This window comes from Geosmithia morbida, assembly GCF_012550715.1.
Source record: "Geosmithia morbida isolate 1262 chromosome Unknown scaffold_2, whole genome shotgun sequence".
Lineage (NCBI taxonomy): Eukaryota > Fungi > Ascomycota > Sordariomycetes > Hypocreales > Bionectriaceae > Geosmithia > Geosmithia morbida.
In genome coordinates, this window is record NW_023336189.1 from 1,678,394 (window position 1) to 1,689,392 (window position 10,999).

At 53.3% G+C, this 10,999-nt stretch overlaps 2 protein-coding genes across 2 annotated transcripts; both read right to left on the reverse strand.

The window, feature by feature from the left end:
• Positions 1 to 299: 299 nt before the first annotated feature.
• On the reverse strand, positions 300 to 3,931 carry GMORB2_4144 (lipid intermediate transporter; the record flags this gene model as incomplete). The annotated part of the gene is made up of 4 exons (XM_035466119.1): positions 300 to 763; positions 836 to 995; positions 1,077 to 1,324; positions 2,086 to 3,931. 4 exons carry the CDS (start codon positions 3,929 to 3,931, stop codon positions 300 to 302), a joined length of 2,718 nt encoding a protein of 905 aa, XP_035323956.1.
• Positions 3,932 to 5,797: 1,866 nt separating this feature from the next.
• Positions 5,798 to 9,210, reverse strand: GMORB2_4145 (cutinase transcription factor 1 alpha; the record flags this gene model as incomplete). The annotated part of the gene is made up of 4 exons (XM_035466120.1): positions 5,798 to 5,861; positions 5,981 to 8,395; positions 8,456 to 8,592; positions 8,962 to 9,210. 4 exons carry the CDS (start codon positions 9,208 to 9,210, stop codon positions 5,798 to 5,800), a joined length of 2,865 nt encoding a protein of 954 aa, XP_035323957.1.
• Positions 9,211 to 10,999: the final 1,789 nt, after the last annotated feature.

Below are 10,999 nucleotides of genomic sequence, written 5' to 3' on the forward strand. Positions count from 1 at the left end.
GAGGGATTGCATGAGTACTTTTGGGATCAACTCTCTTTCGACGCCTGAACATGCCCTTGGGCTGTATAACTACAAACAACTTGCGATGCTCGGAATATTGACTGGCGTTTTCTGTTTCAACTACTACTACGTGGGAAAAGAGAAAGCACTCTCCTTCATTCCATCACACTCCTTGAACCAGGAGGTTGGAAGAAACGCGCGTATGAATTCATTACCCATACCGTAATTATGAATCTGACGTCACCTGCAACTTCGAATATGTATATATATATATATATAAGAAGCATGTTACTCCTGTGCTAGCCCACAGCCAGCCTGCCGGCCCACTGCTTAGCATACATGACCAGGCCCCAGAGCGCCCTCCCGTCGGCAGCCATGCTCCCTCCCCCTATAGAATCGACGTGTCCCAGCCCTGCCGTGATGAGGACGAGACGTCCCATGGCCCATCGCGCCGCCGCCCCTGCCACGGCCAGCACGCAGGCAGCGTAATACTTACAGTCGAGCAGGATACGTAGTGCCTCGACATTGTTGGCGACGACGGCCCAGCCCAGCAACCGCGCCGCTGCTGGCACATCGTACTCCCATATCACCATGAGGATGGGGAACAGCTTGGTGGACGAGGACACTAGGAGGGCTGTCGAGACTGAGTTGGGGCGTGTGTACCGGGGCAAAACCCCCAGCACCGCGAGGGGTGACCAGGGAGACGAGGTGAGGAATCGTATGCTTGCGTGAAAGGCAACGGTCGAGGAGGCGCAGAGGGTTACTAGATCAACAACCAGTCAGCCAGCCATTCTTTGCGTCATTGAAGGCGTGTAGGTGTATATATGCAACATACAGAAGAATAGGTATTGGAACACAATGGGCTGCTGCGCCAGCTTCCCCAGATTACTCTGTCCGGGCGGGAAGAAATCTGGTTGAGCCTGCTTCTCTATGCGCGCCCACGTAAGATAGACGTCAAACAGCAGCAGCAAGACGCCAAGTCGAATAATGGACGGCTACATGCCCCGGGGCACCCGTTAGTACATATATGTGCACCCCGCAAGCGAGTCAGAGAAAGAAGGGGGGAAAAGACAGACATCAAATCGGTCGCCGTCGCGCATCAATGAGTTGTGCAGCAGGTGTCGATACACCTGCGGCTTGATGAGCACCAGGTCGATGAAGAGAACGACAAAGTCATGCTCGACGTACTTGTCGCAGAAGCGCCCGCAGCGCTTGCACACTGTCAGTCGGATGTTGTGCCCGCTCGACTTATCCCCCGCAGCCGAGTATGACGTCCATAGCGTCTTGACCGGGTACCGGCACTCGATGCAGATGGGCATTTCATCTGGTGGGTGCGGTGGTGGTTGTTTTGTCTTGGCTTTTGCGGCTGCCCGTTGCGTACGTGAGTTGGTTGAGACGACGGCGGCGCGTGCCGAGGACAGGGGGGGAGTTACGTAGTGCGGCGGTCTTTAGTTAGCCACAGAATTTTGGTACCTCTCTCCCCCCCTCAAAGAAAAATAACAACTTCACATGCCTCTCTCCTTCATACAACACAGTTTTTCATGTAACATTTTACTGTGAGTAATCACTTTCTTGAGCCCTAGTGGTATATGCCCAATAGAGGTGTATGTCTTGCAGTGCGTACAGGACTGCTTCTATCGAAATCAAAGGGGAGAAACAAATAAAAGAGGAGGAGTAGAAGTAAAAAATTGACTCCAGCTATACAGCCTAATCTTGTATTGATACAGGAAATATGCGATTCAAAAGAAGAAAATAGGACAAACGCTTCCCGTAGAAGAGCCACAAGAGGAAGGACAAAAAGAAGAGAAGAAGAGAACAGGCCCTACTCCCAAAATAACTCTTTGCTGCTCTCCCCCAAGATGTCTACAGGTTGCAAACCCAACCGTATAGAAAGAAACGATGATGCTGGCTTCTATGTAGGACTTTCTATCGTCGTACCACAATCAATTTCAACACATATATAATTTCGAAAAAAAAAGAAGAGATATAAAACAGGAGGGAGGACGGAGCTTCTATTTTAATCGGCCTTGCCGCCCTTTGCTCCTCCTCCGCTCATCATGGATCTGCCCCTGAGTGAGGACAGACCGCCCTCCAGACTCGTAGCACCCATCGAAACGCTGCGAATCAGGTTTCCCGGGCCAGGGGGTTGACGACTATCGCGGCCGTCGTCACTCGTCGTATCCGTCAGCTCAATTAGGTCGGTGGTGCCGTCAACGCGGTCCCCACCACCCAAGGGTCGCAGAAGAGGAGTGCCAGGACGCTTGGCCCATGCGCCGCGGACCCACGTCTCAACGGTAGAGGCGGCCCGGTCGAAGCCGTTGCTCTGCTGCTGCTGACGGCGCGCCGTGTCCTCGTAGGCCGTTTGGGCAATATTGGGGTCGCTCTGAAAGCCAAGCTTGGCAAGTTCTGAGCCCGTAATGGCCATGGATGGCATGCCCTCAATGTTGAGCCCGGGTATGTGCTTCCTTGTCCAGGTGTTCAGGACGTCCTTATCTGGTCCTGGAGCCCTGGCGTTACGGCCCATGGTGCCCACGCCTCCCGGGCGCTTCATCCATGCTGGGCGGTTGTCGCCTGCGTCGCTCCCTATCCGACTCCAGCTGGACGTGGGCGTTCCTGAGAACTGTGGACGGCTGCTGAGCGAGCTGGGGCGCCGGGGTGAGGGTCCCCCGTCCAGCACTGACTCAGGAAGGTCCAGGCTCTGCCGAGGGGTCGATACTGACGACATGGTCCTGATGCTTCTCCGCCTCCGCGGCGGGAAATAGCCCATTGTGCCGCGGGCCACACGGCCAATCTCTACGGGCTCGGGGATCGTGTCAATCTTGACCCAGCGGAGGTGGGTCCATGGCTTGTCATCTTCTCCATCCTGCTTGTTGGACGTTGATGGCTCATCTGTCGATTTGTTGAAGTAGTCGTCGTGATACGTCTGAGGTGGGTGGCAGCCGTTGCTCTCGGGTGTTCTCGAGAGAAGATCGACGTCATCTTGTTTACTATTACCGTTGTCGTTATCGTTATTGATGTCTGCGGGCGGATCGCACGGCCGACCACGGATATCACAGGCGGCGACGGGAATGGTCAGCCACCTGCGCGTCTGGATGGTGTCGCGGGACCAGAGACCGTTTGCGCGGCGAAAGGCGTCCTCACGGCACTTGTAGCGGAGGATAAGGCCGGCATACGTGTCCTCAGGTCGCACCTTGTGGACGTAGACAAGGTAGTCGTCTTCACCGCGGCTAGTACTGTTATCGGCTACCTCGTCCGAGTTCCTGCGCTTATGCTTTCCCGACACGTCGAGGCCGCCGTTGACACCGTCGTGACTCTCCAGCACGCTGGCCGTTTTGGCTGCTTTCAGAGCAGCCTCCCTCTCGGCCAAAGATCCGGCGGCCACATCGTCCGGGCCGGGCCTCTTGGACTTTGGTGGCGGCGCGGGCCCCCACGATGCGGCGGGCTTCCGGTCACCCGCTAGTGAGGGGCGTCTGCCGCGTGGGCTCTGCCTGGACGAAGATGGCTGTGATGCTAGGCCGGTATTCGAGTTGAGAAGTGTCTTGCCCTGGCCAACGTTGGAGAAGAAAGTGGTTGTTATATCTTGAACCGAGGACCAGCTCTGGGTCCAGGTTTCCGAGAAGAACTGGCCTAGGTCTCCCGTGGTGCTGCCGGCTGTGTTGCGGTTTGGGCTCCCGCCGGCTGAGCGGGAGGGTATGTTATTGCTGTTACTTGTTGCAGCTGTGGGGAATGGGCTGACGGATCGGCTGGTCGAGGGGGAGAATGCCGAGAGGAGGCCGGAACCCGAACCCCTTGGCTGGTCGTCATAATGGCTATTCGCATCGTCGGAATCAGCGTTTATGGGGCGGCGGTTGCGAGGCCTGACTGAACTCGAGGCTGAGTGTGATTGTGAGAGGTTAGATGAGGACCTGGCCAGGTGGGGATGGTCGGCCATTGTGACCGCGAACTCGGCGACGGTAGCTCGCGGGAGGCCGGTCGCTTGATGATCATCAGTGCTTGGCCGTCCTCTTCCCTGTGTCTTTCCCCTGTTTTCGTGATCTTGATCTCGTTGTTTTCTTCCTGTCCGACAGTTTGTTTTACAGCTCGGGTTTTCGTGACGGCTAGATGACGATGGCAGAGAGGGGGCGGGATCGACAGGGATGGCGAGAGAGAGAGAGAGAGAGAGAGAGAGAGAGAGGCTGTATCGCTATTGGGTCAAGTATAAGGAAGGGTTGGAAGGGTTGGAAGGCAGAAATAAAAGTAGAGATCTTGTTTAATCAAAGATACTCATGACGAGAAGGGGGCTTGTCGCAAAAAGATGCGTCTAAACAGATGAGAAAGTTGAAGAGAGTTAAAGAGTCAAAGGTGTCAGGAGTTGGCCCTGCACTCATGCAAGCGATTCCAAAAGTACGCCTCCGTGGGGCGGCCGCGTGGCACAGGATTGGTCCGTCGCCGCCTTTGGCTCATATATATATCTCTCTCTCTCTGTGCATTTCTCCCTCTCCTATGGAGAGGGCTCTTTTGTCTGACTCTCTCTCTTCCACTCTAGCTCTCTTTCACTCTTCCTATCCCATTACAACGTGTTGCTCCGTACAGCATTACGAGTAATAACTGCTCATACTCTTCCGTTAACACTTACGTCTACTAGTACTCTCAACTCCCCTTCCGCTCTGCTTCCTCTGTACTCTATCTCTCTCTCTCTGCGTCCCCTTCACCCCTCCCTCTGGCCCTGGCCGTTTCCCCCTCCCGGAGATTAATTGGCTCTATGCCTGTGATCATTCGAGCGAAAAGCCAAACATTGTGCACGTAGCAATCTTTCAAGATCAAACTCGTATCGTCGACGTATTACTACTACCCACTGACCCTTTAACGGTGTATTAAAACTGCCTTGGTACCCCGTAGCTATAACCATATTACGTATCTAGATTGGATCATCGAATCAACCCCGGTATTCTTCTTTTCTTTCTTTTTCTTCTTCTCTCCTGCATTCATCCATTCATTCTGTTCTTTTCTACTAATCCATATGTGGTGCCCTTCCCCCCCCGGCACCTGCATGCCAGGCACCTGCACTGAACCGCGTCATGTTCCTCTATTCGTACTCCCTATGGCAGAAACATGGGGGGGGGGGGAACCGGAACCGGTCAGGCAAACGAATGAAGCATACTCTACGAACAATCTTCTGTTTTGTACAAGTACTCTGCATATACTAGAATGCCAAGGCATTTGGCCAGCGTCCAATTGGCAACAGCCCCACGAGCTTTTCCCCCTTGGCGATGTTAGTAGATCATTATTAGCTGCCTAGCACCGTAAATGGGAAACCGTCTTGGGTCTTTTTTCTTGTGTGGATAAGAATCTGCATATTCGGTATGCTTAACTGCTGTCTAGGACCGAACTCATCTCTTATTTCCTCTTTCGTCCCTGCCTCCTTTTTCTAGATCGTCACTAGTTTAGTGGCGCATCAGCATAATAATACTACCCAACACGCTCCCGTACAATATCACCTATAACTTGAGGACCATTGATATAACAGTGCTTTTCTTCTGGTGTTATCACCATTAGACAACGTGCCTGTGACCTTCCTGTGACCTTGTTTTTTTCTCAAAGAAAAGATTGCAAAATATGATAGTATATATATAATAGCGCTGGCTTCTAAAATGCTTCTTCCTCCACCTGCGCCCTAGCATCCCTTTTTTGCTCCAGGTTTTTTTTTTTTTAAAAAAAAAATACACAATATCCTAAATTATCAAACAATAGTACCTGACATCAGACATGCCCTTCTTCTCAATTGCCCGACGAAAAAAAAAACCCCGGCATAGGGACCCTAGGTCAAGGGCATATCAAGATTAATATTGCTGGCATCACCATTAATACCAAAGAATTGGAACCTAAGTTTCGTTCAGATGTTAGCTTTGGGTGCTTCCACTTTGAGACCCAGAGGTCCGGCTATCGGGAGAGAATATTACAAGACTCTTTGAAGGGGGAGAGATATAGCAAAAGAACATACCAATCCTCGACATTCAGCGTAGTAGGCGCCGGTTGCCCCTGTGCCGAGCCCGTACTCCAGCTTTCGGGACTCTGCTCGTCGTGCAGCGCCCCGTCAAAGTTGGGCTGCCAGATATTTTGGAAGGCGAATTGGGCCGTCGCTGCAGCAGCATCCCTATTTCCTTGTTGGAAAGGTTTTCCCATGCCTTGGGTGGAGTTCTGAGCCTGCGTTTGCTGCTGAGCCTGCTGCGACTGTTGTGACGGGATGCTAGTCGGCATGGCCGAGGTAGGCAGCTGGTGCATGGGATTCTGATCCAGGGCCTGACTGGGCGACATGGTTGTGAATGATGGCATGCCCGCGCTATCAGGGAAGAGCAGGTCGGGTTGAAAATTCTCCAACAGGGACTGTGAGATGTTTGGCGAGTTTCTCGTCACCAGGTACAAGTCCGGTGGCGTGGCGGGTACCGAAAACGATGGGTTGAAGGGGGTGGCTGGCCTCGTCTGCGGCCTGGAGTTCGGCTGACCCATAAATGTGTCGGTCGGAGCCAGGCGGGCGTTTGGTGAGGCTACCATGGTAGGCTGGGCAGAGGTTGCACCGGTGTTGTTGTTGTTGTTGTTGTCATTGGTCGTGTTCTCGGCCTTGACGGTTGTTGCCGTTGGTGTCTGGGGCCTCGACCGTTCATACGACTCTTGTGGCGTGGGCGCGTTGGATGTGAAATCCATCGCCATGTCGTCGTACTTGCGCTTCGCTGCGTCAGCTGGCCTGTTATTCGCTTGCTGATCCTGCTGGTTAAGGCTCTGCATCTTTCGATGGCGCTTGCCTCCGGCCTTCTGCAACCTCTCCTCCAGGCCCTTATTGCCAATGATGGCTTCGAAGAGCGCGTACACCATCTTGCCCACGAGCCAGACATTGGAGACTTCCTTCATGGCTCTAAGGCAGCTCCGCAGGCGATCCTGTGTCACCTGCTGGATGGAAGGCACGGGCGACCTCATCTGGTACACGTGCATGATGAGGGCTGAGAACAGGCTGTACACGATAAAGGCAGGGCAGTAGCGCAGCTCGCCATGTGCTGAGAGATTCTCTACAATGGATGTGATCATGGCGGCTGCCTGGAAGGCAATGTTACGGGACGGGTAGGGTGACTCTTCGGGCATACCCTTGGCGCCCTTGGGAGGCATATGTGCTCTGTGGAGGAGACACAAGGTGGTGTAGTAGTTTGAGTGGAGGAGGGCAGACCAGAAGTGATGCCTCGGGGCCTCCCAGTAGACAATCTTAGGGCAGTTTTGCAGCCAGTCGGCAAGGGCCATGTCACTGTGCGTCAGGTCGATGGCATTTCGCTGATGACCCTTGGAGGCGACCGAGTACTGCTGCGACAGGACCAACCCCATAATCTCGCACAGCTTAACATACTGTAGAAAGAACTGGACGTGGATGGGATCCGGAGGAAACTCGCCGCCACCGTTGGCATCGTCCTCGATAAAATCATCCTCAGTCAACATCTCAACATCGGAATCGTCGAGGTTGATGTGGACGGGACGGCCGAGCGCCACGGCGACAGAGCGATCGCGGGTAAACAAGGTCCACCATATACGTTTCCACAGTCGCTTGTCGAACTTGCTAAGCTGCGACTGCTCGACTGTACGATGCATACCGGACCCCTGTGCCACAATGGTAGCGACGCGAGTCCAATAGAAGACGTTTTTGGTGACATCCTCCGGACCCTCCCAGTACCATCCCATGAGCAGAAGCGACTGGACAATGGTGACCCGGTCGTCCTCGTAGTTGGAGTCGTACAGGGCCTTGGCTCGCTTGTAAAAGGTCAGTGCAGCCGGGTTGGTCGATCCGTTCGAGTCCATGAGCTGTGCGTTGCTGCAGACCCTGGACCCGGCCAGCAGGACAGCCTGGAGGAGGAGCAGAGACGGCGGGTTCTTAGGGTCCTGGTACTGGTACATGAAGCGGGTGCGGTTGATGACGGGGACGATGGGATGGACCCATCTGAAGTAGGCCTCTATCAGCTCGTCGCAGAGTGGCCGGGGTGGCAGTAGAAAGGCGCCCCTCTGGTGAAGAATCTCAATCTCGACGTTGTCCAGCTCTGTCATGCGGGCGCGGGATCCGCGTATGTTCTCCGGCAGAGGATAATGGACGACGTCGGCGTCGCCCTGGCGGTCATGTACGAGCAGAGTCAGGTTGGAAGATTCGCCAAGGTAGGCAACCCTACCGGCGTCGGTGATGGGTGCACGGGTGAATTTGGGCTTCATGACGATGTTGACGTAGGTGCTGCTATCGAGCTCCGCCTTCTTGGCCTGGGCTTCTGTCTGATCTACCGAGGGCGTTCCCTGGTTTGTGTGAGCACCGACGGTGCCTCGAGGGTCGAGACCAGCGGTGGCGGTGGACTCGGCATTATGCGTCCGTTCTTCTGGATTGTCACCTCGGTCACTGAGTAGCAGCGAGGTCAGCATTTTCGGCTAGAGACCGACGACAAGATGTGCGACGTACCTGTCAGAGTCCTTGTTGGGCTGGCTGCTGGTCGTGCTCTGGGCCTTCTTCCGCTTGGGCGTCGGTATGCGGCATTCAATCTGGAAGGCGACGCAGTTTGTGCAGGGAACACCAAGACTGGCGGCGTCGCATCGAACCTACGAGACAGGGGTAGTCAGCAAGTAGTTAGGGAGAACAGGAGGATTGTGACTGTGGAAACCTACCTTGCGAGCATGACATGTCTGCAGCGATGCGTGTCCCAAAGTCAGCCAATGTCGCTAATACCATTCCACAGCGCGTGGTTGGGAAGAGAAGGGGTGAAGGGTGTCGCTATGTATGGCGGCGGTGGTAGTTGTGGTGGTGGTGGTGGTGGCCGTTGGCATCTTCACCTAGATGCCTCGGCTCATGGAAGCCATCGCGGGGAAAGGATGGAGCTTGGATGGGGCAGTGGCACATGGGTGGTGGCGCCGACATGGCTTATTTTAAAACAAGAGAACGACTTGGAAATGTTGAATAAAAAACCTTACCTCACATGCTCTCGATGCTCGTTGCCTGCGGATAGGTTCGGGGTCAGTGCAGTTCGCGATGTGGACGATTGCAGAAAAAAAGACCAACCTTCGGAAACTCATGCTGCCTGCTGTGGTTGTAATAGCATTGTTGGGAGCAGGGGGATTTGTCGACGGCGAGTCTTGCTGTTGTTGGGACTGAGACTGTGCCTGCTGAGCTTGCGGCTCTTGTTGTTGCCGCTGCTGCTGCTGCTCGGATTCGAGCGGCATTTCGACTTCCATGGTACCCTTTGGTTCTTCCCCCCTGGTGATATTTTGTGAGAGAAGATTGGGCGTCGGCGGCGCGCAGTTCGTAGTGAGCTGGTGTCTTTAAGGTGGCAGACATGGTCTGTCTGCACTGCGAGCGGGAGTAACAGAGAGACACACTGGACCGGGAGGTAAAATTATTATTACTTGGTTACTCGTACACGGTACTAGTGACACCGACAGCACGGCAGCAGCGGCGAGCTGTGGGTCTGGAGTTTTAGTGCTTGCGCAGGCACACACACATACTGATGGATCTTTTGGTCTTTCCAGCCTTTGCCTCAACACACACAAACTCACTCTCTCTGCCTCTCGGAATCGCTGGCTCTCAAGGCTTGGACTGACCAGTAATACATATAGATTGGCGGCAATAGGGTCCTTTTATGACCGTTGTGGGCTCGTTGGCTAAAGTGGCTGTGGATTAGCTTTTCACGGAGCACGGAGTAAGTACTGCCCGCCTAGCCATTCGTGGATCATTACAGGGCATTAACTGTAACAACGTTGCTACGGCGCGTGCTGTATTATAACGGAGTACTCGTAGTTTTAACTTGTTTAGATCAGTGCACCGATGACGCATGCATACGACATCATACATGGCCATTCTCCCCCCTCTGAAGAAAAACTCTTCAGATACACTACTCCGTACTCTCGTTCTTTTGCCATTCCCCGTGTAAATCTGGGTCTAACTCTCTAACCTACCAATATTGGATCGCCCCGTCATCATCGCTACTATTACTACTACTACTACGGTCAACTGTTACTTACTTTACTATATTTGTATCACTAGTACCTAATGCTACTAGTAATAGTAATAATCGTCACGCTACTGGCTCCCCCAATACCAACATCACATCGACCCCGCTTCCCCTCCCATAGGACTCTCTCCACGGAGATACCCTCGTGCTACTCTCGATCGATGTTGCTCTGATGTCACTAGTCGCTCCTTGTACCCGGGCGTTTTCCCTATTTCGCATCTTTACTAGCATTCAGTATTACTCCGTACTTCACTTCGCGTTGAATTGTCATTCCGGCCACTGTTGCTGAAACGCTCTCCTCCCCTCGGTACGCACGTGTTGCAACCTTCACTGTACTAGATAGTCATAGCCTACTTAAATTATGTCTAAGTATTGGTAAGTGATCACTATTGATGTACCTAAACCCCTGTCTCAGCCATTCTTTGGTTTTCTTAATTCAGTGTCCTCGTTTTCGTCTCACTCGACGTGTGACGGCACATTCCATCTTCACATGCTTCCCCCTCCTCTCTGCTGAAACTGCCCTGCTGATTCGGTATCTCTAGCTTCACTCCCCGCACCAACAGGGTAAGACCCAGCATCTGTTGTGACCTCGTTGTCTATCCTTCACATTTGAGATACATGCAAAGCCAAAGGGCAAGGACCACAATAAAGTAAATAGAACAAGAAAAATGAATAGAGGAGGGAAGAAAAAGAGGAGAAAGGATTGTCACTAACATACGTCTAATCACAAACATTCCCAAATCCGTCCTCCGTTGCGAAGTACGTTGGAAAAAAGTGATATGGGGTAACGAAATACAAAATTTGCCAGTGGCACCAAATTACCCATGTGACTGGCTCCCTTCGGATCCGACAAGACTTGTAGATCATGGAACCAGCCCGCTTCCCCATGGGGCTACAGGCAGGGGGCGCTCACTCATTGAAGATTGCAAATAGCGTTCGACGTGGCCATCGAAACCTATTCCGTTTCTTCCGCTCCGCAGGACTTGGAATCTAAATCAGGT